At 49.2% G+C, this 25,704-nt stretch overlaps 2 protein-coding genes across 7 annotated transcripts in view; one reads left to right on the top strand and one right to left on the bottom strand.

Annotated features, from left to right (window-relative positions):
* Positions 1 to 18,628, top strand: part of ZBTB46 (zinc finger and BTB domain containing 46) — a 59,687-nt gene extending 41,059 nt beyond the window's left edge. For 5 of the 6 annotated variants that reach the window (XM_072879097.1, XM_072879094.1, XM_072879098.1 and 2 more), the window contains 4 exons: positions 947 to 998; positions 1,091 to 1,402; positions 7,917 to 8,092; positions 13,382 to 18,628. In XM_072879097.1, the coding sequence (XP_072735198.1) occupies positions 947 to 998; positions 1,091 to 1,402; positions 7,917 to 8,092; positions 13,382 to 13,768 (927 nt within the window). In that variant the 3' untranslated portion in view covers positions 13,769 to 18,628. The remainder of the gene's footprint in view (positions 1 to 946; positions 999 to 1,090; positions 1,403 to 7,916; positions 8,093 to 13,381) is intronic. The other variant, XM_072879099.1, reaches the window with a different exon arrangement.
* Positions 18,629 to 20,188: 1,560 nt separating this feature from the next.
* Positions 20,189 to 25,501, bottom strand: SLC2A4RG (SLC2A4 regulator). The gene is made up of 8 exons (XM_072879057.1): positions 25,310 to 25,501; positions 22,888 to 23,069; positions 21,789 to 21,898; positions 21,449 to 21,693; positions 21,126 to 21,226; positions 20,752 to 21,016; positions 20,540 to 20,619; positions 20,189 to 20,455 (listed from the first exon to the last, which is right to left on the bottom strand). The coding sequence occupies exons 1-8, from the start codon at positions 25,433 to 25,435 to the stop codon at positions 20,344 to 20,346; spliced, it is 1,221 nt and encodes a 406-aa protein (XP_072735158.1). The 5' UTR covers positions 25,436 to 25,501; the 3' UTR covers positions 20,189 to 20,343.
* Positions 25,502 to 25,704: the final 203 nt, after the last annotated feature.

Here is a 25,704-nt window from a genome sequence, read left to right as displayed (position 1 = left end):
AAAAACTGTGGTGTCTTTTTTTCTTTAAGTATACATACCCTTTTTATTGTAAATCCCTTTGTTTGCAAAGCATTGCATACAAAAGTATAATAATGGCACAAAGATAGCTGAGACTCCAGCTATCCATTGCCCACTTCTGGTGTTTTGCCTTTGGGTTTCTTGTAACTGTCTAAATTCAGATAGAAGCAGGCTGGCTTTCTGTATTACAGGAGTCAGGAGTTTGACATAAAATCCATAGCTTTCTGTGGCATTTCTTCTTAATATTTTTGAATGAGACTTTAGTTCCATTAAACAAATGGGTGGAAACACAGATTTTCCTTTGCAGTCACCTTAGAGGAAAGTGAGCTGGTAAGAACGGCTGGTAGCCGCTTGCCCGGTCCCCAACAGACCTGCCCAGGCTGCATCATGCCTCTGCCTCATAGAGGGTTGCCATCTGCCGCACGCTGGCATACTGCAAATGCTTTATGAAAAAAAAATCAGCTTTTATTTATAATTTGGATCAGCAATGCCAGAGAGCATTGCATAAAGGGAACTACCCAGAAGGTGTTTGTTTTGTATGGGCTTTTCTATGTGGAAAGAAAAAGTAGCTATGTAGGGCTAAGGGAAAATTTTCCAGTTCTGTTGTATCTGCTAGACATTTTCTATCCAGTGTTTCTTTCCCATTGGCCTGAGTGGGAGCTACAGATGCTTAGCGAGACTGAAAACTGAGTAGTTACCCGGGACCTAAATAGGCATGTTGATTACTGTCTTTAAACACCAAATCTTGCAAAATATGGCCCAGTTACCTTAGCTGCTTGGACAGTGAAAGCTTTGTAAAGGCAAATAGGGTTGCTGAGTCAAATGATGAGCCTCCGTTAAAGAAGGGGTGAAGGCAATGATAAGATGGGAGTCTGAGCACTAACTACAAAGATGCTTGCCTTAACTTAAGTATGCTTTTCATTTGCAGGCCACTTATGATGGATTTTTAGCACTTTGGCAGTTTGATAACTCTGATTCAGGTAAGTAGAGAGAAAAATATTTTTTCTAAACTATCATTATTTTATACCAGAAGACACTGATTTGTATGTGTGTATGTGTGTTTCTATTTTAGATACGAGTTTGTCGAGATCTGAAGACATGGACATAACCGCTGATGGCCTGTTTCTGGATTCAGCCCTAGCCAAGAGGCTGACCTGTGGTTTCTGCAGGAGGGTTTTCCAGCGTGCTGAAGAGCTGAAGGAGCACATCCATGAGCATGCTTTCTCCATGCTTCTCCCCTTCGACTTGGTTGACTGCTCCCGGCCTGCCCTTGCTGACAGCGTGCCTCCTGGCCAGCTTGCCCGCTTCCAGTGCTCCAAATGTCCCGCGAGCTTCACTCTGAAATCCAACATGGATCGGCATGAAAAGACCATCCACTTCAACTGTAAGAAGATGCAGTGTCCTAACTGTGCCAAGCTGTTTCGAGACAAGACAGACTTAAACCGGCATCTTATGTCTGTGCACTCGAATGAGCGTACTTTTGTGTGTCTCTTCTGTGCCAAGGGCTTCGGTACCCAGAAGAACCTCACTAACCACGTGAAAGCGTGTTTCCTGGGCTCTGCCCAGCTGGGCGGGTTTGAGCTTTTGGACAGTGTAGGACGAAACGAGGATCCTGAGGATGCGTAGCTACTGTTGTGTATATGAGACACTTCTTTTAAACTAGGAAAAGCAAATTGTTCCCTTGTTCTCGTGCTGCAAATAAACGTACCACGGGTATAATACAATAGAGTAACTCCCCAAAGCTGATCAGGTCGATAATGTGCTGGTTCCAGACACTGTGTAACTGCAGCCACGGTGCGATTTTTGTGCAAAGATAACTTGTCAGTCCATATAATGGGCACTTTGGCTATCTTATTGGTGTGATCATGCTGTGTGCTTACACTACCTTAAACTTCTTTTATCAGTAGATCTCAAAGTGCTTTATAAAAGAAATGGTGATGTTTTCCTCGGATTCCCTGGGAAAATAACGTACCTCAGCTTGTTGAGTGTGTTAGCAATAGAATTAATAATAGAATTCAGTCTTCTGAGTTCTGGTCTAGTGCTCTGTCCATTAGACAATTCGGGCATTTTGGGATTTTTCAGCTTGAGATTAGGAGCTGTGAAAGCGCTGGGTTGCTCAGTCCTGTAAGCTGTTTGTAAGTCTGGTTTTCTATGTCATTTAAAGGAGAAAAACATGCTGCTTGGTCATATGTGCAACAGGGTATATTATTCGGGCTTGAAAGTTGTCGCAAGGCTTGTATGTTTTATTGATACTATGTTTGAGTACTTCTAGGACTTTTTTAAAAATATACTGGAGTATGGCTGTGGTTTTCAGGAATTCTGTAAATTTTTCTGACTTGTTTGCTTTATATAATTAAGTTAGCCAAACTGAATGTATGTTGTTGAAACTGAGGAGAGGAGACTTTACACAGAAGATCTAATTGTAACTTAGGGTGCGCGTACAAAATCAGTAATGGTTGTTACTGGAGGGTAGAAGTCTTACTGTTATTCCTATTTTATTATATGAAATCCATTTATTTTTTTAGAAATTAAGTATTTTGTGTCTCTTGCTATATATTTACATACAAAACCAGATTACAGTAACTGTGAAACGAAAGTAGCGTAATTAAGTATAGTGCTTCCCAGCTGCTGTGTACAACACAGCTTGCCAGCAGCGTGAGCTTTAGCATTGTGGGGTTGCTTTCCTTAATGTGCGAGAGAGACAGCTGAGGAGACAAAAGCAACTTCTACAAATGATCTTTAGAGTTCTTCAGAAAAGTTCTTTCTCATAATAGCGTTGCATCTCAGGGAGACAAAAATGAGAAATATTTGGTCGTGCACAAAGTGGACTTGAGCAGCCTGGCGGTCTCCAGTGGAGAGTTTCTTGCAAAGCTGTTTCCTGTGGAAAGCTAGATGAGAGATCATCCGGTTCCTGCTGCCCTTGCTCTCGTAGAGAGGGAGCAGGTATATTCTGGTGCAGCGCTGCTCTGCCCATTCCTGCTGTGAGTCGGAGCTTCGGGGAGGCGGCTCCGTGCCGCATCAGGGCTGGGTCTCTGAGGGTTGGGAAGCCAGAGCTTCCCTGCTTGGCTTAGTTCTTACTCTTCGTTTGAGCAGGTTGCAGTCAGAATTGAGAATACGTTCCTATCTAATCAGCGTAGTACACCATACTTCAATCATCTTTTTAAATTTAATTTTTTTTTTTTGCAAAGTCATGTTCATTTTTTTTCACTCTTGTTCCCGTTGACACCTTTGGCATTGTTGATCACGGCTGTCTGTGAATGTGTATAGTTTATAGTCTGTCAGCTTCCTGTGTTACAGATGTCAGTTTAATTGCCTCGTAATTTATTTCGCTCTTAAATAACCAGCAAGCAAGGAAGGAGAAAGCTGAGCTGGAAGAGAAAGTTGTGACCAAAATGAGTCTTACCTGGAAATTTGGGAGCAGCATGGTAGAGTTTGTCTGAATTGGAAAAGTAAGATGCCAGGAAAAGTAATTTCAGCAACTTTTTAAAAGGCTTCATTACATGATAATAGTTAATGACGTTTCATGTTTGTTCGTTTTCTTATATTTGAGAATTTAATTCAACGTGGAACTATTTTTCTATAGTAGGGTCAAGTCATTCTCTCTAATAGAGGTTTAAGTAGTATTTTACTTGGCCTGTACATCAGAGTGTTTCCTGAATTCAGCACTGAGAATTTCCAGTGTTTCCCTTCAGGATCAGGAGTAGGTTTTTTAAAATGTTAGAACCATAGGGTATAACATAGCAGAGGCATCCAGAGTTTGTGTAGAAAACTTTTTAAAAGCAGGACTTTTGTGTTAGAAAATGGCAGGGGAAGATGATGGAAAGTGTAAGTTTGACAGTTAAATTGCACCTTGCTATTTATAACCTTAAATGTAATGAGGATTAAGTGGACAAGAATTCTCTTAAAGTTTGTGAATTCTTCGTAATAACCAAATGAGCGTAATATTTCTGTGATTATTAACTACATATCGGTTTACAGAGTTAATACAAAGTAGCTCTATCTGGCAGTATATCACTAGTGCTTTTTCTTCTCTCGAGTCAGGGATGTAGGAGCCTATTTCATTTAACAACCTCAGCGAAATAAGTAAAGTTACTTGAGATGACAACACCAAAGGCTTTTTTCCAAGTATTATTGTGGTGGTTTTAAAAAATGCACATCTTCTGTAAATATTTGGGTGAAGTTAAGTACATAGATTTTTACTATGGCACTGTTTGTATGACGTTCTCCATTTCTTGGTGCTATTCTTCCTATAGTTGTGTCCAGTAGCTAGTTATCTATGGCACTACTGTTAATGGTCTGGATGATCTTGCTACAGATTATTTCTTAGGACCTTAATGCTGCTATGCGTAAGCTCTAGAAAATACTGTCATTTAGACAAAAGATTATACTCGTACCAAAGTTGGTATGTTGTTCATAAAATATATGTACTTGTGGGTGCATATATTTAACAGTACTGTGAAATGTTAACTCTGCAATACAGTTATTTTTCTAACAATGTTGTTATTTTTCAGGTGTTTACTTTGTAGATACAAGAACTAACTATATGGCTCTTTGGTGAAAAAATAGTTTTCAATAAAACTAGAGCTGCAAAAAGTGTTCTGTGACTATTTTTAAATACAAGCGTACTAGGAACTGAAAATGTTATTCTCGAGTGATTTAGGATGAATACAGGCAAAAGTAAGCGTGAGGGATCTTGAAATCAGAAAGTGTTACGAATATGTTGTTGGAAATACATTTATGTGTTGGAAACTTATGTAAAGGTGTAGCTGGCTATTTGCGTGTGAAAGTAGCGTGCCAATGGTGCAGGTTGTGCACCTAAGGTTGGGAGTTGCCTTTTCAGCTTCTACAGGAGCCCAGCCATGAAGTGAAGGGACAGGTACGGGCAGCGACTGAGAGGAGGCATGCCATCATTTAGGAAATGACGGGATCGGGTACAATCTGGCGATGTAGGGGAATAAGGGACTTTGTGGTATTCTTTTCTCTAAAGCACTTTTGCTTCATAATCTTGGTATCTGGTTACTGTAGTTCCACGTCAGTTTTTTTCCAGAGTGAGGTGGTTAAACCTGACTTGCTGAGCAGCTTGTCCTGCTAGCTGTGGTCTGCACACGTAGCGTGTTTGTGTTGTTTAGTACTGGACATGGCCTTGGACTGGAGGAAGGAGGGTTACATGTCCCCTCTTGACTTCCCTTGATCAGCTTATAGCTTGCTTACCTTGTCTAGACTCCACAGTAATAGGTTTATAGTGATCCTGGGGAACACGAGTCTTTGCGTGGCCTATCACTAATAATGGAGCCGTTACAAGATCAAACCGGAAACGTATTTATCATAAATAGCTTTGTATCATAAAAACGATACTTGCTTAAGACTTTCCTGTAGAAGTAAGTGGGCTCCTTGCCTCTGATTGCATAGACAAAGGGGTGTCAAATCCAAAGGAGAAAATAAAGCAAAAAAATACTTTTCCTATAATATAAAAGAGAAAGAGTTTTCATATTCTATTTGTTTAAAAAAACCCAAACTATTGTAAATCAGAAGTTAGGGATGGGGTAGGAGAAGGGCTGCGCAGCCCAGCCGAGTTGTTGGGTTATCAGCAAGAGCCTGCACAAGGCTCTGGGCACCGGGCCACATTGAGCTGTCTGCTCTGGGGGGTTCCCAAAGCAGCGCAAGTGCATGTGCGCATACCCACTGGAAACCAGCCCTTCAAAATTCGGCCTGATCACAGGAATCTTTACTGGTGGGTGAATAAAATAGTCTTAGCATTCACTTTCCCAGTCGTAAGTATTGCAGCCATGGCCCAGGTGAGTGGCAAGTAGGCTCTGGTTTTTTTGTTGTTTTTTTTTTTTTTCTTGGGGTAGACAATTCTCTTCATTCACAGCTTTACAAATGCGCTCAAAATCCCACCAAACCACCAAAAAAAAAAAAGCACCTGTAGGATGGACCACCGCAGTTGCTGAGCAGCCCAAAGCAGCAAGTTAGGAGCACAAGAAAAGAATATAAGAATATTAGATCCAATTCAAACTGCTCATCAAAGGGAGGATTTTTTCCACAGTTACCTGTGTGGAGGATATGTTCAATCCCAAATAGTCAAAACAAATGTGAAGACGAAAGTCATATCGTGACAGCTTTTAAGATCTTGAACTTGGAGATCTTGAAGATCGTTAAGAAAACAACTTTAAGATCTTGATCTAACTGCATTAGAACAATAAAAAACTCCTTAGAGCGCTTTTCTAAGATGGGCTTGTGTGGCGATGTTTGTTCCGACTGTGAAGGGTGGTGTCACCCTGTTTAAAGATCTCTCTTAGTAGCGTCAGGCAGTTTTGCACTTTTACATGAGTGACAAACGTGGTTCCTTTTCACGTTGTTTTATCTGTATTGCAAATACAAGACAAAGTAAATGTTAAAAGGAAAAAAGAAGCCCGCAAATTGGGCATTAAAATAAACAACACCGAGGACATGGGCCTCCTGGCTTCCTTAAAAAAGGCCATTTCTAAGTAGCTGGTTTTCAGTGTACAGTGTAACTCCCAGGGCATTATCTGCGGCATACTGAGAGCATGCCGTGTGCATTCAGCTAGCAGGGCATTCGTAGGAGATAACATTTCAATAAGCATCTAAAAATATTGCAAAGTACTCAGTATGTTAGGAGCCATATAGCGACTCTGGTATTTCCCTTATTCCCTTAGCTCTCCTACGTAGACTGTTTTCATCTACCGAGAGCCATTTACATACACGATAGTGTACTTAAGGTGATTAACTAGAACTTGCGTTCTTTTTTTTTTCCCCTCGTTGTTATGTAAACAATATATTGCTTTGAGAAATGACAATAATTAGGAGAAAAGTGGGTGAAAATTAACATACTAATGGAAAGCAATAGAATTATTACAAGGTGGAGATTTAAAATTGTACCTATGTGGACAGTTGCTTCCAAACTTGTAGTGGGTGGATGTCTTCAGGGAATAGCAAATATTCTGCTTTCACCTGCGGTATTTTACATATTGCGCTTTCACTTTGTTTGGAGGAGGAAATACCAACACAGCTGCCATGTGCATTCTTCTGGCAAATTAGGCCCTTGGGCTGTCAATACTGTACGCGTCCCCTGGGTCCGCTTTCAGTGCGCTTCTAAGGAGATGACAAGAAGAAAAGAATCAACAATGTCAGAACGACTTCAAAGAATTCATCCCTTTTCTAGTTCAGCAAAATACGATTGGGGGGGACAGAAAAAAAAGTCCATCAAGGGCTATATACAGTTGTCTTGTAAGGAGGCTTGCAAGGGTCGTGCTGTAATTCAACATAGGCATCCCTTTATATTTCTGTACCATGCCGCAATGGTAATACTAGTTGAGTTGGATAATGTAGCGTGTGTTTGTTGTAACTGTCCTGTTTCTTCTGGGTAATCCTTAGTCTCTGCACCTTCACTGAAATTCTCCTGGCGTGTGTGATGATGTTCTTGCATCGCCCCATAAATCAAACTGAAGCGCATGGCACTGTCGGGGTGTTATGTCTGTGGTCTTCTGTTTGTGGCTAGCTACTTCTTCCACAAATAATAGTGTTAGAATTTTAGATCTTGATATTTAGGATCATTCATTATAATAAACCAGAATTATAGCAGATTGTCAACCCTCTTTATTTGCCATTTAGCTAGCGTTAGGCAGCGTGTGTTGCAGACTGTTGCGAAGTGTTTGTGTATCGGCTTGTTCAAAAGCTTCTCTGATGAAGGTACTTGAAGTTCTTAGCTTTAATAAGTGCAATAATATAGTATAAGGATTAAAAAAAATAGGAGATGATTAACAGGTGAGAGTGTGATTTCACAGTGAACTAATTTAATAGTGAAATAGTAAATGAGAAGACTGACTGTTTTGAGACATTCTGAAAGTAATCTGGGTGTTTTGCTTGCTCTCTTACAGTCAACGAGTTCACAGTCATCAGGAAGAAATTCAAGTGCCCGTACTGCAGTTTTTCAGCTATGCATCAGTGCATCCTGAAGAGACACATGCGATCCCACACGGGAGAAAGACCCTACCCCTGTGAGATCTGTGGGAAGAAGTTCACCCGCCGGGAGCACATGAAGCGGCACACCTTGGTAAGAAGGCGGGCGTTGGGTGGAAACAGCCGATTTGTTCAGGTTAAAGATAACAGGAGCTTCATCTGGTTTAGGTCTGTATTTTGTTTTCCCCTCTGGGGCTCTTCTGAAGGCTTCTCCAGTATCTTTTTTTTTTTTCCCCCACCTTTCAAAGGGCCCGTGTTTTGCTGCCTGTTCATCCGGAGCTAACCTCCACCTGCTCTCTGAGCTCAGCCGGAGGGTTCCTGAGCTGCACCTCGAAGCAGTCGGCACTGAGCCAGCCCCGCTCTCCAGCGCAGCCTTCTCCTTCCCATGCAGCCCCGACTGCTGGGGAGAGCCTGGGCGTGAGGGACGGGAGGTAGAATAGCTAATGCTGTCTTCCGGATGGAAAAGGAATTCTTTTTTAATAGGCTGAAATGACTCGATGCAGAAAGCTTTAAAATAAGTCGCTCAGCGAGAAGAATTGGAGGCAAAGCTACTCTGGTCTGGCAATGCTTAGTTATCAAAAATAATGTTATGCCTTATTAAAGACGGCTGCTCAAAACCGACTAGGAGGCTGGCTGGTGCCATTGTCTGGCTTTTCACAACTTCTTCGGAAACAAAAGTTTAAGCCAAATTTTGCTTGTTTTCAGGGGAGAATTAATTTGCCATCCTAAAGTGGTTTCTCAAAGCTTGGTATAGAGGTGATATTGTGGAAGAGCAAATAGTTTCTATGTAATTATTTCAGTAATGCGTGCCAGCAAGCTCTGTTGCCCCTCTAATAAAGCCTGTAGAGAAAACCTGATTTTTTTTTAAATACTAGGGATGGTAGCTGTGGGGTTCTAATACAGTGAGATATTAAAAAAAAAAAATCACGAGTGTTGGCAGTTTCAGTGACTAAGAATTGATTTGTTGAGGTCATTTAAATAACTTTTTCCATATTTATATTATCTATATATATCATATTTATATTATCTATTAAATTTTGCATGTAAAGAATATCTTACTGGAGGAGGTGTGCTTAGACTAGTTAATGTTTTCCTGGTTGTAATTCTCAAAAAGCCACAAAGAACTTTAATTCCCTCATCCCAGTCCTGCAAGCGCCTGCGTCCCCTTGCATACCTTCCTTCAAAGGCAATTTAATAGCAGTGATGCAGCTTGGTTCAAGCGTAGTAAAATTTGCAGTTCCTATTCTTGCTCTATAAATTTCTATACTAATGAGAATCAACATATCTTTACATACCATGGGGAAGGCAGGAAAATGCATTATACCCTCCAGGAGTGAAACTGAGGTGATCTGCAAATTAATTTCAAGTCTCAAGTTTTTTTTCTGCTGGAATCATTCCAGGTGAGGGACTTGGTTCTGTTGAGTGCAAGTTCTGTTATACACCCAGGGAGATGAAAATAGCTGTTTGTGAACATATAGAGGAGAGGTTATACATCTGTCTGCATCTCTGTATGACTACTTTTATGTCAGGAATGAAGTTAGTTTAGAAAATACCAGCTGGATTACAAATTTTTAGTGCCAGTTCCTGAAAAAAGTGTAACGCTGGCATTACCGATCTATTTTCATTTCCAAAGAGCCATAAATTACTCCGAGGTATCTTGGAATGGACGCACTAAAGAAAAAAGGACAGGGATTTGGGGTGGTTTTTGGGTACTGTTGTAAGTAAGGCCTCAGAAGAATCCCGGTTTCATTATTAATCTGAAGTTTCTTTCGAAATGAAGCGACAAAAAGGGGTATTTTCTTATATGCAAATGACAGCGTGATCTTCCTTTACAAAAGCGGTCATGCAGGCTGTCTGAAGTGCTTGTGGCAAGATTAACTGCTGGATTCATATGCTTTGCTTGTCTTGTCATCTTATTTCCAGTGTGTGTGGCTTGTCAGCTCTCAGGTAAATCTGTGAAGGTGAATGCTGGTGTGCGTCAAATAAAAATATGTGTTATAAAAATAATGTGTAGGAAAGGAAGTAGGTTTAACATACCAAACCCCATGTTTCTCTCAGTTCCTCAGCTGATAACCAAAGACAAAAGGGACTATTTTAGTTGGTTTAGTTCAAATTAAAAAGCATATTTTTATAGTCTTTATATAAAATTTAAATTTAATAGAAACACTTGTTTTCTTTGAATTGGAATATCAAAGTAAAAACAAGATTTTCTTTCTAAGATCTTTGCATCTCAAGTGATACTTCAGTGTGGTGGCAGAGCATAAACCGAGGTTTCTTGTGCCGTTGCGGTGAAGAGGCTGTGTCCAGAAGCAAGTGCTACCCCTCTAATAACCTTGAGGTTTGCAGCTTAAAAAAAAAAAACCCACTTAACCAAAAGTTTCTTGGTTCTAGTTTGAAGTGACTTGTCTCCACACGTGCTGAACTTTCTTACCTGGTCTGTCGCAGCATCACAAGTGACTGCTAAGTGCTTAAAACTGGCAGGATAAATTTAGATGGGAAAGAGCAGTTTTGTTTTCGTGCTGAGCTTCTGTTTCCTTGCAGTAGCTTTTAAAAAAATTTTGGTTTTTTTAATTATTTTTTAAAAATCCGTAGCGAACTTGGTTATTATTGCAGGCATTACACCGCCTGTGCAGCTTGCTCCGTCCCCGCTGCTGTTGCAAAAGCGGGTGCCTTTTCCTGGGAAGAGCTGCTGCCCGATCAGCTGGAAGCCAGTTGTCCACTTGCAGCAGATGCCGGCGGCGCGGCACGGCTTGCCAAACAGCGGTGCCGCCGGCACCGGGCGGGCGGTTAGCCCCGGCCCCTTGCACCGGGACGATCAAGGGGCTTACATGACGAGTTGCTATGGTGTTCAAAACCCCATCATCTACCACCGCTTCCTTCCATGCGTGCGTGTCCATTCGGATGAGTGCCCAGCCATCTGCTCGGGGGACTGCCTGCTCCCCGAGATTATTTCCTTGGGGTGTTGGGGTTCTGGTGTTCGGGAGGCAGATCCAAGCCGTGAGCTTAGTCCTGCTGCAAGCACACAGATTTCAAGCTCTGTTACTAGTTTTGCAGCAGGGAGCACCTCGTCGTGCCAGCTGGTTGCCTCCATCATTTTATTTCTCAGAACTTTCCCTTTTTTTTTTTTCCCTCAGAAATTTAGGATATTGTCAGCACAACGTTTTCCCCTCTCTCCCTTGGAATATTGGTATTTAGTCAGTTAGAATATGGTTTTTCTAATGGCTTTTTCAGATACTGTGGGCCAAATGCCATTTCTATGTTTAATACTTACTAATTTGGCAATAAGGAAAATAAGATTAATTTCTGCTCAGCTGCATCCAGTAATATGGTTCACTTCGAATATGCTGACTGAACTGTCAGTGTTGGAAAAGAGGGAGAGAGCTGATCAGTTTTTGGACAGATATTTCAATTACGCATCGGTTTAGTACCTGTTTTATAAGTTCTTTTTTGTATAGCTCTTTTAGCCCTTATTCTGCGCCCTTGTCCACCTTCTGTAATCCTATTCAGCTTTTGATGCCTGAAAATCATTCTTCTAGCAGTTAAAAATGAGCGATACCTATTGAGCCTGTTAGATGGCTTTGACCAGCCCTGTCCAACTGCTTTTAAAAAAGCTTACGCGTAGTTTTAAAAAAAAAAAAAAAAATACAATTACTTTGCTTGATGCAGTTGAAGAATACATCGCGGGGACTAGCTCAGAGCAAGGAGAACCTGAAGCCAGAGCACATCAGAAGAGCTCGCAGGCTTTGAACGCGGTTGGGACCGGTGTGATACAAAGCCTGAGTGAGAGTCCTGCGGTAGTGAGGGCTGAGGGGGTAAGATGGGTCAATTTGTCCTCTTCCCAAATACCTTTAGCTCAGCTGGGTATTCCGGATGAGCGATGAGCCAAAGGTTATGAAGAATCCGGTTGTGAGAGCGGGTGATCCCATGCTGGGGCAGGAGCAGGGACCTGGCCTGCCAGGCAGCTGGTTCAAAATAAAATGACTTTTCCACGCAAGGCATGTTTAACCAGCAAAACCTTTCCTACAGGCTGTTGTGAGCATGAAAAGAATAAATGAGTTTAAAAAAGGATTAGGCACCGGCGATACTTGCCCGGAGGCTCTGGTAGCTGATGGTCTGCACGAAACAGCTTGCACAGGACGACCCCAAATCACTGGTCACTGAACAGCGTAGTACAAGGTGGATCCTTCTCTACTTCTACACCGCTTCCCAAAGTGCCTCCTGCTGACCAGTGCCAGCGACAGGGCACTGGCCAAGGCGAGCTCCTGGGCTGTCCCGGTGTGGCGTTATAAATAATATATATATAAAAAATATATATGTATAATATGGTCAGCCCTGAAGTAGTCAGGCAGTTGGACTAGATGATTGTTGTAGGTCCCTTCTACCTGAACTAGTCTATATATAAATAAAATTAATATATATGTGTCTATATGTATTTTTAATATGTATCTTATTTATCTATATAAATGAGAGGCTCCTCGTGGTGGAATTCAGGCGTTCTCGCTGCGCTGGTTGGCTGTTGCCTTTGGGAGAGGAGCAGGTGAACGTTTTGAGCAAGCTCCTTGCCTTCCACACATGGCAAAAGTAGCCAGCGACAGATTTCACCTCTGATCAGGTGTTTTTGTGCTTCTCAGAGTATGTAATTTTGCTCATTGTGTAGTAAAGTTTGAATCTTGAAGTGCTTTCTGGTATCCTGCAGAGCATTTTCCCATTTACCGCTTATTCTGTAAGTGTGGTAGCTCTGTATGCCTGTTCTTCTCGGACGTAAAATGCAGCGTGATTTATAGAACAGAAACACTTGTGACAAACCATTTTTCAGCCACCATAGTAGTCAGAAATAAGGTTAGAAGTGCATTCGGCTGCATTTTTGTAGAGATACAGAATGCATTAACGATGCTCTTACTCTTTGGTTCTTGGCAGCAGTGGGATCAGGAGCAAGACAGCAGAATTAACGTGACGTTAACACCGGTTTGATCGTGGGTTGTTCTGCTCTGGTCTGCAGAGAACTGGTGCTTGGGGTCTTTTTTCCTTTGTAAGATTTTCCTCGCGGTGATGGTGTAATGCAACTATTGCGCCCCAGAGAAACAAAAAGAAAAGGGGAGAAAAAAATTAAGTGATAAAAATTCCTCTCAAATTCCTCTCAAAACTACTAGTTTGATGATCAAAAGGCAGTCTCAAAAGGATTTTCCATTGTGTGACACCATTACAGGGTTGAATTAACCACGGTGGGTCTAAGTTCAGCGATGAAAGCCCGTGACGATCTCAGGTTGCAGTCGTGGGCTGCGGTGGTTTTGCCTTTGCAGAAGGACAGGGGAGCGCGTCCTTCCCTGCAGCTCTCGGTCCGTCTCAATTGGCATTAACGTTTCTGATCGTTCTCCTCTTCCAGGTCCACAGCAAAGATAAAAAATACGTCTGCAAAGTGTGCAACCGAGTGTTCATGTCTGCGGCCAGCGTGGGGATTAAGCACGGCTCTCGCCGCCACGGAGTTTGTGCCGATTGCTCTGGTCGAGGCATAGCTGGTCACCTGGACCACAACGGAGGAGAAGGGTCTCCAGACGAGTGCTACCCCGGGGAAGGCCAGTACATGGAAGACCCAGATGACATCAAAGTGGAAGGAGACGAGGAGATGGGAGACGATGACGACATCAAGTGGAAGGATGACGTAGGAATGTCACAAGATGATGTGATTTTAGATGATGACAAAGATGTCGACTCTCCGCAGGAGCAGGACAACTCTGGGGAGAACGACAAGGATTTTACCTGGATTTCTTAGGGATTTTTTTTGTTTTTTGTTTCGCTCTGTTGTTTGTAGGGGGAGGGAGGGTGGGGGAGGAAGGAGTATGTTGGAAAAAACTAAGTAGCCTTGTCGTCGTCCATGTGTGCAAAATAACTCTTGTGTTTTCTAAACAAGTCCTTCTCTGTTCCACTCGGATACTGTCTTAGCAACGTCGCTTCCAGCGACACAACTGACTTCGCCTTCCCCCTTCTCCCTTCATGAACAACCCCGACCGCGGCCGCCCCTCCGGCCGAGCCAGCCAGGTTGCATGCAAGTGAGGTAGCGTTTCTGCAGGTGTGAGCACTGCGTGATGGGGAGGCTGGGTGAAGCATCAGTCCTCGTACCCTTCCCACCCTGAACCGAACACCGGGGAGATTTTTGTGTCCGAAGGAGGGGTTGGTTTGTTTTGGTTTTTTTTGTGGTGGTTGTTTTTTTAACACTTTGTCTGTGTGCTAAAATCCCAGCAGCAGTGGAATTACAAGCTAATGTTGTGAAAGCAAGTTGATGTATGTGTTGGAGGGCTTCCCTTGATGATACGGGCTTTTTGCAAAGTTATTTAAAGAGTTTTTATTATTTTTTACAGAGCCAAATAGATCAAAAGGCAAGTCAGACTACAGCCTTATGAATTCTTTTCTTAGATTCTTAGCTTCCAAAAGAATCACCATCAAAGAGAGAAAGATTATGACGTTTCTTGGACCTACTGGCGTCTTACCCACGTCCCGTCTTCCAGCCCTGGTTATCCGCGGTCGCTGACATGCGTGCTGGTGCTTCCAGAAGCACCCTTTGCTATAAAGGACACAGGTAGTTCTCTACCTGTCATTCTTCTCCGCAGGTATCTTCACTTTTCTCCCTTTGCTCAGCTGCCTTTTTCGTAAATATATGCAAACCGTAGCAAAAATGAGGCATTTAGAGAAGTGCAGGACGAACTGGGAAGCGTGAGAAGCCAAGGTGAGGAGATCCCAGCTGGGTGGAAATCTTGCTGCTCCCGTCCCGTAGACTTTGGTGGGGCCAGGATTTCACCTGGGTACATTGCTCTTCCTTGTCAATCTAAAAATTTTCATTCATCACTGGTAGGCATAACACCTACTTAATTCACGACGAAAACCTTCAGCTTTAGCTGCGCTGGTTCCACATAAGTTTTCAAATAAACCTTTTTTTTTTTTTTTTTAAATAAGAGCTAGGTTTCTCTCCCAGCATCTCCTAACAGACTCTGGGGGGCTGCTCCAGGTAGTTGGATTCTCCTTGTTCATATCGGCCACTGTTGCCTTCTTCCAGCTACACCTAAATGACAACAGCAACAAAGTGCGTTGGAAGTGTCTTGTTCCTGAGAAGAAGCTTGTTTCACCCTTCACCTCTTTGCTTCTGGTGCTTTTTTAAATAAAAATAAAAGCTGAAGACCTCACTCTTTCCTTGCCGTGGAGCAATTTTATACGATGTCTGTGACGATGGTATCTTGAAGCCTGCCACAAGAGACAACCTGTTACCAGAAAGCCAAATGACTAAAGGTGCTATTTTCCTCCCGTGGTGGGACAGGCGATCCCAGCGGGGTGGAGAGCGTTCTTGCAGGTCTGGTGGTCCTTAACGAAAAGCGTGGTTCCACCCAGCAAAGGAAATAAAAAGTATCTTGTACAATAAACCCCAGTAAAGCAAATAATCTTGAAGGATTTAAGCCGCTCAGTGCCAGGATTTGGTGGAGCACGGTGGGAGCCTTGATCCTGGCACCTGCAGTAGCCGGTTCTTTATCCATTCCCTGATTTAAGTCGCATCCTGGGTTTATGGCATTCGGTTCCTTTCTGTGCTCCTCAGTTCCTTGCAAACGTTCGCCGCCTTCCCTCTGCGTGCATCGTCCCGGTTCACGCTGACGATCACCTTCGCGGGGAGCCTCCAGCAGCTCCCAGGCTCCTGGTCTATCGGTTGTAGTGCACATCAGTGATTTGGAAACGTGGGTCTTGCCTAAAACCCTCTGTTTGGCTCAGCGAGGCCACGCGAGCACCATCTCTGCTGCTGCTGATCCTTAGGATTGAAGGAGTTAAGTGGGACTTGTTGCTTTTAGCCAGTGAGAATGGACAACCCTCTTCTTTAATTAAAGAACAGAGCGGTAGGGTCATGCAGAAACATTTCTATTAAACCGTAAAAATCTAATTTTGCATTTTAGCTTCTTGTAAAGCCCTCCCACCGTATTTAAAAAGACGTAAACAAACCCAGTGTTTTACGATTTGGACCTTTGTATACTTTTTTTCCAGCAGCCGTAGCGGCTGGGGGGGATCCCAGAGCGAGGTCGCTGTTGCGTTACCCTGACTTCTGCCTCTCGGAGTGCGGGCTCTGTATTTATTGTCATTTATCCTGTAAATATGGAGGGGGGGTAGGGGGTGTCTGAGGTCCTGAACTTGCAGCCTCACCTGTTATGTGTAGACAAATACATGCAGTACTTAAAAGATATCTGTAGCTTTGCTTTTTATATGTAAAAATCTATTTTAAAAAAATTTTAAAACCCAAACCATTCAAAACCCCTTGGTTTCTGTGACATTCCGTCTCGCCCATCTACTCCGATGCCGGTGTGTGCATCCGCTGTCGTACCTTCCGAGGAGGAGCAGGAGACGTTGGTCCGAGTCCTCCTCTTCCTCGCTCCTCCCTGCCCTCGCCCTTGGGCGACTCGATTTTTGTAATCGGAGTTATGGGGTGCTTAGCTTTACTTTGCAATTCCTTTGGAAATTTTTTTTTATTTTCTTTTCTTTCCTTTTTTTTTTTTTTTAAAGGGTGGGCAGTAAGGCAGGTGGCTTTCAGAAGTGTTTCCTAGTCGTGTCACTTTGAAGCTCTTTGAGCCGAGGATGCAAAAAATAAATCAAAAAAAGGAGAGAAAAACGGAAAATCCACGTAAAATCTAACTTTTACAGTGTTACCATTATAATCTAGCACATGCTTCTATATTACTAACATACACTATATATACCAAATAAAACCCTTCTAACACCTGATGTATATTTTAAGTGCTTTGTTTTGATGGAGGCGTGCAGATTCGGAAAGGCAGGAATTTGTCTTTAAACTTCCGTGCTCCGGCGGGCGCTTCGTGAGGCTTGGGTTCGAAAAAGGAATTTGGGCTTTTTTAGTGCTGAAACTTTATAAAACTTCATCAGTTGCTCCCTGCGACCGGACCTCTCGGGCTCCTCTCCGGGCGCCTCTCGGATCTGCTGCCTATGCAAACTTCTGCTCTTCGAGATTTAAACAAAACCCCAATAATTCTGCCTGTTCTCTCCAGCACTAGCTCGAGTAACCTCTAGCATCTCGTCTTTGTATTTCCCTTCAGGGCTTTGTATACTTCACTGAGGTTCCCTTTTTTCAATTTTTTTCTAAATATATATATATATATATATATGTGTGTGTATATATATACAGATTTAGTTTCAAAAAACCCACCTCCCTTCTAGGTAAAAAAATTGATACACTTGGTCTCAATAACATGCGACTAATTTTTTTTTTAAGTATTCATACATACTTGTGAATGTTCCTCCCTGAATTTCTGTATTACCCTCATGGGTTTTTTTAAAACATGAAAGCGTGCCAGGAGTACAAAGAGCATTTCAAGCCGGGCTTTGCGACCGTCTCGTGCGGAACGGGGTGCGAACGGCGTCGTCCTGCCCTTGCCCTCCAGAAGTCGTCCCCGAGGAGTACAGCGAATGGCGCTCGAGGTGGGCCTTGGTCTGGTAGTGCATTTGGAGAATATCTTACACTATGAAGATGAAGGAGGTTTTTGTGTGGCCTTCTGTCAGTTTATTTCCAAAAATTTTATTTACAAAACATAACTTGCCCGGTTTTGTATATTTTTAAGGTCACCCTAAAGCCTCGCAGCCGCAGAGTGACTTTGCGCAGAGGTGAGAGGGGGATGCGTCTAGGGAAGGTTGGCAAAGTGACTGTCCGTTTTTTCTTTCTTTTCATCAAAAATCAGTGGTTTGGACTACAAAAGGAATCTTCTTTTTTCGTACGAAAGGAAACCCCGCTCTAGCATTAGGTCCCGTTTTCTTTCTTCTCTCGACTCCTGCCTTTAAACACTCCGCTTTTCCAAAGCGAAAGCCGCGTTGCTTTGGCGTTTGGTGCGTCTGGTTTGGGATCGATGACCTGGATGGGGGCTCGGTTCCTGCCCCCGAGGGACTCCCCTTCCCCTGGGGCTGAGCCCCCCGCGCACCCCCCGCCTCGATGCTTCCCGTTTTGCACATCGCCCTTTAGGAAAGAAACTCCATGGAAATAATGCAAAAACTGGAATTTTTTGCAATATTATGAAAGATAATCTTATTTTAGCTCATTCTGTGACATGTGCAACTCCTAAGAAAGCCATACTTAATGGTTCTTTTTATTTTTTAGATTCTCTATTGTGTTTTGAATTTCTGCCTTTTTTTTTCAGTTCTGCATAGTAAGAGTGCTGTGTGTATGCTTTCATATATATTTATTTTTCAACGTGCTTTAAACCTGTCTACAAAAATAAAGCTAAACAAAGAAACAAAAAAAAAAGGACAGCGTTTGAAGATTGTTGATTTTTTTTTTTTTCTTTTTTTGCTGGGAATATTCTATATTATACTGACTTTATATTAATTATTATAAACCTGTGTTTGTATTGAAGATGTGTTTAATATTTTGGGGAGGTTGAGATTTTAGTCACCAGAAGTCAGTGGGAGAACATGGCTGTGTTGTACTGATTTTCTGTAAATGTAGTTCAGGTAAATATGACCTTATTTTCTAGTTGATCTCCCGGTTTCTCGTCTGCCTGGGCATGCCGGAGGCGTGCCTCTTGATTATAATTACTTTGTGATGGGATTTAGCTTAGACATACTTGCAAAAATCAATCAGTTTCAATAAATTGGGAAATTGCTGCTACAATTTTGTCTTGGGGTTGGTTTTTTGGGTTTGGTTTTGTGTTTTTTTTTTTTAAATATTACTATTTTTTCACCTCGATGTATGGATGGGGTGAGGACGGAGCCGTCCGGGGGCCGTGGGCACCACCCAGCTGCGGCCCTGCGATGCTGCAGGGCCGTGCACCCCCTGCGCTCCTGGGCCGCTCTGGGGTCCCCGCTCCCCAAAATCCCCCCTCGCCCCCAGGCGACGCTGCCTTTGCCTTTCCCTTTCCCGTCCCCATCCCAAATAGGCGCCTGTGGCTCATCCCTCCCCGTCCCGGTGTGTAAGTGGTGGTGGCGGCAACCTCCTTCTTTTTAGGGCTTTATTTGAAATTAAAAGAATCCCTTTTGCACAGCTCCGGGGACGATGCACGGGGGTGACGCCGTCCCTGGGGGATGCGGAAGCGGGGGTGACAGCACCAGGTCCGGGGCTGCCCACCCTGCGGCGCAGAGCCCCTCTTAAAAGTAAGTAAAGAACAGTAATAACTGGAAGGAAAAAAAAAAAAAAAAAAAGAATCCAAATATTTATTTTTTTTTTTTCTTCTGGATCTGTCACATCAAATCCCCGCGCCGGGGACAAGTGGGGGCCCAGCCTGGCACAGCACCGGCCCGACCCATGGGGCCGAAGCGGTCTGACCCCCTGCGAGGGGGCACCCTGCAAGGGGCGGGGGGGTCCCTGACGCGAAGGGAACCCTCCTGCAAGGCGGGGGGACCTGCCCCGGGTGCGAGGCCGGGCAGGGTGGCAGTGCCACGCTCCCCTCCCAGCCCACCCATCCTTGCACGGGGAGGGGTGCGGAGTGAGGAGGGGGCGGTGGGGCCCGGCCAAACCCAGCCCTGAGCCACTGCCCGGGCAGGCGAGTGATGGGATGGGGGGGGGGAAGGGGTTGAGGGGAAAAAAAGGGGTTTGGGGGGGAAAAAAGAGGGGGGGAAGGGGTTTGAGGGGAATAAAGCCCCTTAAAACCCCCCCAGGGCTGGAGGCATCACGCTGCTGCAGCCAGTGCGCTCTCGTACCCTGGGAGGGAGTATTTAAAAATATGAATTTTTTTCATATATTTTATTTAAAAAATAAAAACACACGAAGGAAAAAAAAAAAAAAGAAAAAAACCCAAAAAAAAAAAAAACCTCTTTGTGCAGTTTAGCTTAGTGCAAATGGGCGCATTCCTGCAGGCACTTCCCGGAGCGTGGCCCCGGCGGGAGCGGCTGCTCCCCCGATATGAAAAATAGAGAGAAACGACAATACAAAGAGTAAAAACCCCCTCGGGGGGGTGGGGGGGGCAGGCGCCCACCTCTGCCCTGGGCACTGGGGGTCCCCCCGGGAGCAGGCGGGGGGCCAGGAACGGACACCCCCTTTTCTGAGCCCCCGCCGGCCGCAGGCACAGCTTATTTGAGCGATGGGCAGCCCCGGGGGGGTCCCAACCCGGCATGGGGAGGGGGCCAGGAGCAGCCGGCTGCCCTCGCCAGCCCCGCCGCGGTGCTGGCAAGGGGGGGGGGGGCACATTTAGCTTATTTTCAAAGGGAAAAAAAAGGAGGGGGGGATGAGCTCCGTGGCGGGGGGGGCTGTGTGCATAAAGCTTTCGGGGGGCCGTTCCCTGAGTCCGGGGGGGGCCCGGGGCGGCAGGGGGGGGCGCGAAGGCACCTCGAGTGCAAAATGTGCAAGAAGGAGGGGGCGGCGCGGCGGCAGCACCGGCGTCAGTCGAGGAAGCGCTGGCAGGCCTTCTTCCAGCGGCACGCCGTGCACCACATCTCCCGGTTCTCCATGCCGTACACCTTGCGGCACTTCTTGGCCTCCCCCCGCGGCCTCCTGCGGGCAGAGGGGACGCGTCACGGGGGGAGTGGGACACGGACACGAGGGGACAGGGCGGGGGCGTGGATGGCGATGACTCACCTGGGGACGGCGGGCGGCTTGGGTGGCGGCGGGGCGGGCGCGGTGGGGGGCACCGGTGGCCGCGGGGGGGCCGGGCAGCCCTGCCGAGAGAGAACACGGCCCCGCGTTCAGAGCTCGGCTGCAACGCCGGCACCGAGCGGCTGGGGGGGCCGGAGGGTGACGGTGATGCGGTGAGTGTGGCGGCAGCCCCTCCATCCCCGTCCCCCCCTCACCTGGTACGCGTGGTCGGTGTGGACGTGGCAGAGGCCGGGGGGGGCCGGGGGGCTGCGGGGGGAGGCCAGCGCCAGGTCGGGGCTCGGCAGCGCCGGCGGCACCGGACCCTGCGCCTCGGGGCCGGGGAAGGCGGGCGGCACCGAGGAGGTGGGCGAGACGGGCGTCAGGCTGGAGAGCCCGTCGGTCAGCGAGTCCACGTCCACGTCCAGCTCCGTGTAGTAGAAGTCCTCCTCGCCGTCGCTTTGCTCGAGGTCGGCTTTCCGGCTGCGGGGAGAGCGGGGTCTGGCTGGGGCGGCTCTCTCCCTCCACAGCAGGGCCCCGCAGGGGGCACCGGGCCGGTCTGGGGGTGCCCAGGGGGACCCCACACGCTTACCCAAGGTGCACGGTTCGGATGTGCTTCTGCATCCCTGAGGAGCTGCTGAGGACTTTGCCGCAGCTCTTCCACAAGCACTTGAACATCACCTTGGTGGAGTTCTGCAGGAGGGAGGCGTCAGGCTGGCAGCCCCGTCCCTGTCCCCAACGTCATTCCCGTCCCCAACCTCATCTCCAACCCCAGTGTCATCCCCAATGTTATCCCCATCCCCAACATCATCCTCATTGTCATCCCCATCCCTAACCTCATCCTCCTCTTCATCCCTGTCCTCACTATCCCCATCCCCAACCCCATCCCCATCATCATCCCCAACTTCATCCCACCTTCCTCTTCCGCGGGATGGGCTCTCCGAAGACGAAGTGGGTGCCGTCGGGCTCGTCAGGGCCCTCGTCCGGCAGCGGGGCGGGCAGGAAGGTGCTGGGGACGTGGCTGGAGAGCGGGGGCGATGGGGTGGAGGGGGTGGAGCGGTCGCTGGGGGGGTCCCAGCTCCAGTCCCCGCTGGTGTTGCTGCTGCTGCTGCAGCTGGAGGACATGGTGGGTGCCTCCTTCCAGACCTCACTGCCGGACTCTGGGGGGGAGGAGGAGGAGGAGGAGGAGGAAGGTCAGGTCCTGCCATGGGAAACGTGTCCAGGGATGGGGGGGGACACAGGGGCACGCTCTTACCTGGGGCAGGGGTGGCTGGTGGGTGACCGAGCACCAGCGGGCTGGTGGAGAGGCTGGTGAGCACCGTGGCCGCCATCACCTCGTCGATGCCCGCCTTGCCCGAGAGCTTCCTGCCAGCGAGAGCAAAGCGGGGGGCTGCGGTGAGGATGGACGAGGCCCTCCCGGGACCCTTCCTCCCTCTCCATCACCCACCGAGGTACCGGGACCCCCTGGCCACGGTGGTCGGGTCTGCACCCATCCCAGGGGTGGCTTGTGGAGGGGGGGGGACACACATGGGTGGCACGGGGTCACGGTGGCTACACCGCGCTGGGGGCATCACCACATGCAAAGGCACCCATGGGTGCCCCCCGTCCCTTTTGCAGCACCCTGAGATGCCGGGCTGACCCCGGCACCATCCCAGCAGGCAAACTGGAAACTCGGGCTGGGCAGCAGTGCAGGCAGCGGCACAGGCAGCAGTACAGGCAGCCAGCCAAAATGCCGCTGTTTACCACTCCGGGGGGGAACCCTACATGTCCGCGGGCAGAGCCGTGCCGGAGGGTACCGGCACCTGCATCCTGCCGCGAGTGCCGAGAAACGCGGGGTTTGCTCAGCTGGGGCCAAACAACTTCCTGAAGTGGAAAAAAAAAAAAAAAACACACAAAAAAAACCCCAACCCTATTAAAAAAATTAAATTAAAAAAAAAAAAAGGCGAGAGGTCAGGAGCAAAAGAAGCCATTTTGCAAACCTCTCGTGCCGCGGGGACGGATAAATACGGCGCTGGAGAGCGGCGATGCTCTCTGAGCCCTCGAGCGGTTGCGGTGCCAGCGCCGGCGAGGCTTTGCCTCGCCGGCGCTGGCACCGCAACCGCTCGAGGGCTATGGCGCCTTGCTTCACCACCCAGCGGGGCCAGGGCCGGGCAGAGCCCTCGGTGCTGCCGTACATGGGACGGCTGGTCACAGCCGGAGACCCCGGCGCCGCGGACGAGCGGCCAAAGTCCTCCTCTTGCAGCCGGCGGAAAAAAAATCCCGGCTTCCCGTGGTGAAGCCGGTGCCGGCAGGAGGTTTCGGTAGGGTGGTCACCATCATCTCCGCTGGCCATCCCGCCGTCGTCGTGGTCCTACCTGTGCCGGGGCACGGGGATGTACGCCGAATGCAGCGCCAGGCATCGCTCCAGCCCGGCGTCCAGCACCCGCAGCATCGCTTCCCGGCTGGCCGGCTCCCGGCGCGGCAGCGGCTCTCCCAGGCGTGGCAACCAGCCCTCGGCTCCCACCGGCAGCCCCCGGCCACCGCAGGGGAGAGGAGCCTGCGGGAGAGATGGCAGCGGTCAGCGGGGGATCCCCTGAGCATCGGATCCCGCAGGGATCCCCCTCCGACCTCAGTGTGGAGGGGAGGCGGCGCAGGGGAGCTGGTCAGCGCCTGCGCGCAGGGCTGCGGCGGGACCCTGCCGGCCGCTCGGTGGGTCCCTCTGGGGTAGATCCCCGGTGGATCCCACCAGGTCGCAGCTGGGATCCGGCCGAGATTTCCCTGGTGCTCTGCAGAGGCGAGGGCAGAGAACATCCTCCTGCGAGGCTGCTCCCAGCGCCGTCACCCGCCGGGTGGGCGTCAGCAGCCGGTGGATCCCTCCACAGGCAGATCCCCAGGGTCACAGCAGGGATCCAGCGGGGATCTCCGCAGATCCAGGAGACCTGACACCCTCCTGCAGGGGGGCTCCAAGGTGGCAGCACCCATGTGCCACACAACAGCACCGAGTGGATCCTGCTCTGAGCAGATCACCCGGGATCCAGCAGGGATCTCCACAGAGCTCTGCAGATCAGGGAGCAGGCTCGGCCCTGCTCCGCCAATTGGAGACAGCAGCACCCCCTGACTGAGCACCAGCGCCAAGTGGATCCCACTCCAGGCAGATCCCAGGTGATCTCCCTGGGGCTGGGCTGGGGCCCTGTGGGGATCCCCCGAGAAGCGGGGAGCAGCCCTTCCCGCAGGGCTGACCCAGGTCAGCAGCACTTGCTGGTCAAGTTTGGTGATCAGGTGGATCCCTCTACGAGCCGTGCCTGGGCAGATCACCCAGGGCTCAGATCCAGCAGGGATCTCCCCCGAGCCTTGGAAAGGAAGGAGCCGACTTGGTGCGCTCCTCAGGGCTGCTTCAAGGCAGCCGTGTCCATTGGCCGACTGTCAGCAGCAAGTGGATCCCTCCACAGGCAGATTCCTGGAAGATCCCAAAGGGCTGGGATCCAGCACGGATCCCCCTGGAGCTCTGCAGAGTGGGGAGCAGACGGGGTCTGCTCCAAGAGATCGCTGTCCTCTGGCTGTGTGGCAGCGCTGAGCAGATCCCTCTCCAGGCAGATCACCAGCTGATCCCCCAGACTCAGGCTGGGATCCTGCAGGGATCCCCCTAAGCTCTGCAGAACCAGACTGGGCCGCACCGGGACAGCAGCATCGCCTGCCTGCACGCTGGCACTCAGCAGATCCCTTTCCAGCAGATCCTCTGCAGCAGAGCTGGGATCCAGCAGGGATCCTCTGGCAGCTCTGCGGAGCAGACAGGGCTGCCCAAGACAGCAGCGCCTGCGGGTCAGCTGAGTGGATCCCTCTCCAAGGCAGATCCTGAGCAGATCCCTCTCCAGGCAGACCCTTGAGCGGATCCCTCTCCAGGAAGACCCTGAGCAGATCCCTCTTCAAGGCAGATCCTGAGCAGATCCCTCTCCAGGAAGACCCTTGAGTGGATCCCTCTCCAAGGCAGATCCTGAGTGGATCCCTCTCCAAGGCAGACCCTTGAGTGGATCCCTCTCCACGGCAGATCCTGAGCGGATCCCTCTCCACGGCAGATCCTGAGTGGATCCCTCTCCAAGGCAGACCCTTGAGTGGATCCCTCTCCAAGGCAGATCCTGAGTAGATCCCTCTCCAAGGCAGATCCTGAGTGGATCCCTCTCCACGGCAGATCCTGAGCGGATCCCTCTCCAGGCAGACCCTTGAGTGGATCCCTCTCCAAGGCAGACCCTGAGCCGATATCCCAGGGCTGGGATCCCACAGGGATCACCCGAGCGGGCTGCTCCAAGGGAGGAGCGTCTCCCGGTGCCAGCCCGGAGCAGATCCCCCGCTGCAGCCAGATCTCCCCCGGGGCCTTCCCCAAGCTGCGACCAGGGACGGAGAGCCCGGGAAGTGGATCCCCGCCCCGGGATCCAGCAGGCCGACAGCCAAGCCCGTCGTGCTGCACCGGGGATCCAGCCGGGATCTCCCGAGCTCCAACCCACCGGGCAACGGCCGGGATGGACCCCGCTCTCCGGGCAGATCCCAAGCTGGATCCCCCGGGGTTGGGATCCGTCTCTCCTGGGATCTACCGGCAGAGAAGCGCCGGATCCCACCGGGGGGCGGGGGCGGCGGGGCGCGGGGGGTACCCCCCCGCGCCCCGCCGCCACACCCCCCCAAAGTTTGTCCCCGAGCGGCGCCATTTTAGCGGCGGGGAAAGTTTCGGGCGGGCCGCTGTCAGCTGTCACCGCCCCCCCCCCCCCCCGCCTCCCCCCCGGTCGCCGCCGCCACCGCCCCCGGTACCTTCGGGGCGGCGCCGCCGCCGCCACCGCCACCGCCGCCGGGCTCGGGAGGAGGAGGCGGCGGAGGATCGCGGCGGCGGCGGCGGGCGGCGGCCAGCAGCACCGTGGGCGGGCGCGGGGGCTCCATGAGGGGAAGCGGCGGCGGCGGCGGCGGCCGCGGCCGGGCCCGGCGGGGGAGCGCGCTCCGCCGCGCGCGGCCCGGTGTCGGCGCCGGCCAGGCCACGCCCCCCACTCCCTTCGCCATTGGTCAACTCGCCCGGGTTGGCACGCCGCCGCCGCTTTCCCTTCTTTCTATTGGCTCCGTCGAGCTGCCACTTTACGCGCCGCGACACGCCCCCCCTCCCCGCCGCCGCGACACGCCCCCGCCGCGACACGCCTCCGCCGGCAGCGGCCATC

This window comes from Ciconia boyciana, chromosome 14, assembly GCF_034638445.1.
Source record: "Ciconia boyciana chromosome 14, ASM3463844v1, whole genome shotgun sequence".
Lineage (NCBI taxonomy): Eukaryota > Metazoa > Chordata > Aves > Ciconiiformes > Ciconiidae > Ciconia > Ciconia boyciana.
The sequence above is the reverse complement of the archived record's forward strand: the minus strand, read 5'-3'. Positions and strand labels throughout refer to the sequence as shown.

Bases quoted from the DNA above. Each gene is read 5' to 3' on its own strand.
- SLC2A4RG (XM_072879057.1), bottom strand. From the start codon at position 25,435: ATGGAGCCCCCGCGCCCGCCCACGGTGCTGCTGGCCGCCGCCCGCCGC. The intron at 21,227-21,448 runs GTGGGATGAAGT...TCCCTCCTGCAG, and splicing joins CCATCCCGCGGAAGAGGAAG to AACTCCACCAAGGTGATGTT. The intron at 20,456-20,539 runs GTGAGTCATCGC...CTCTGCCCGCAG, and splicing joins AAGCCGCCCGCCGTCCCCAG to GAGGCCGCGGGGGGAGGCCA.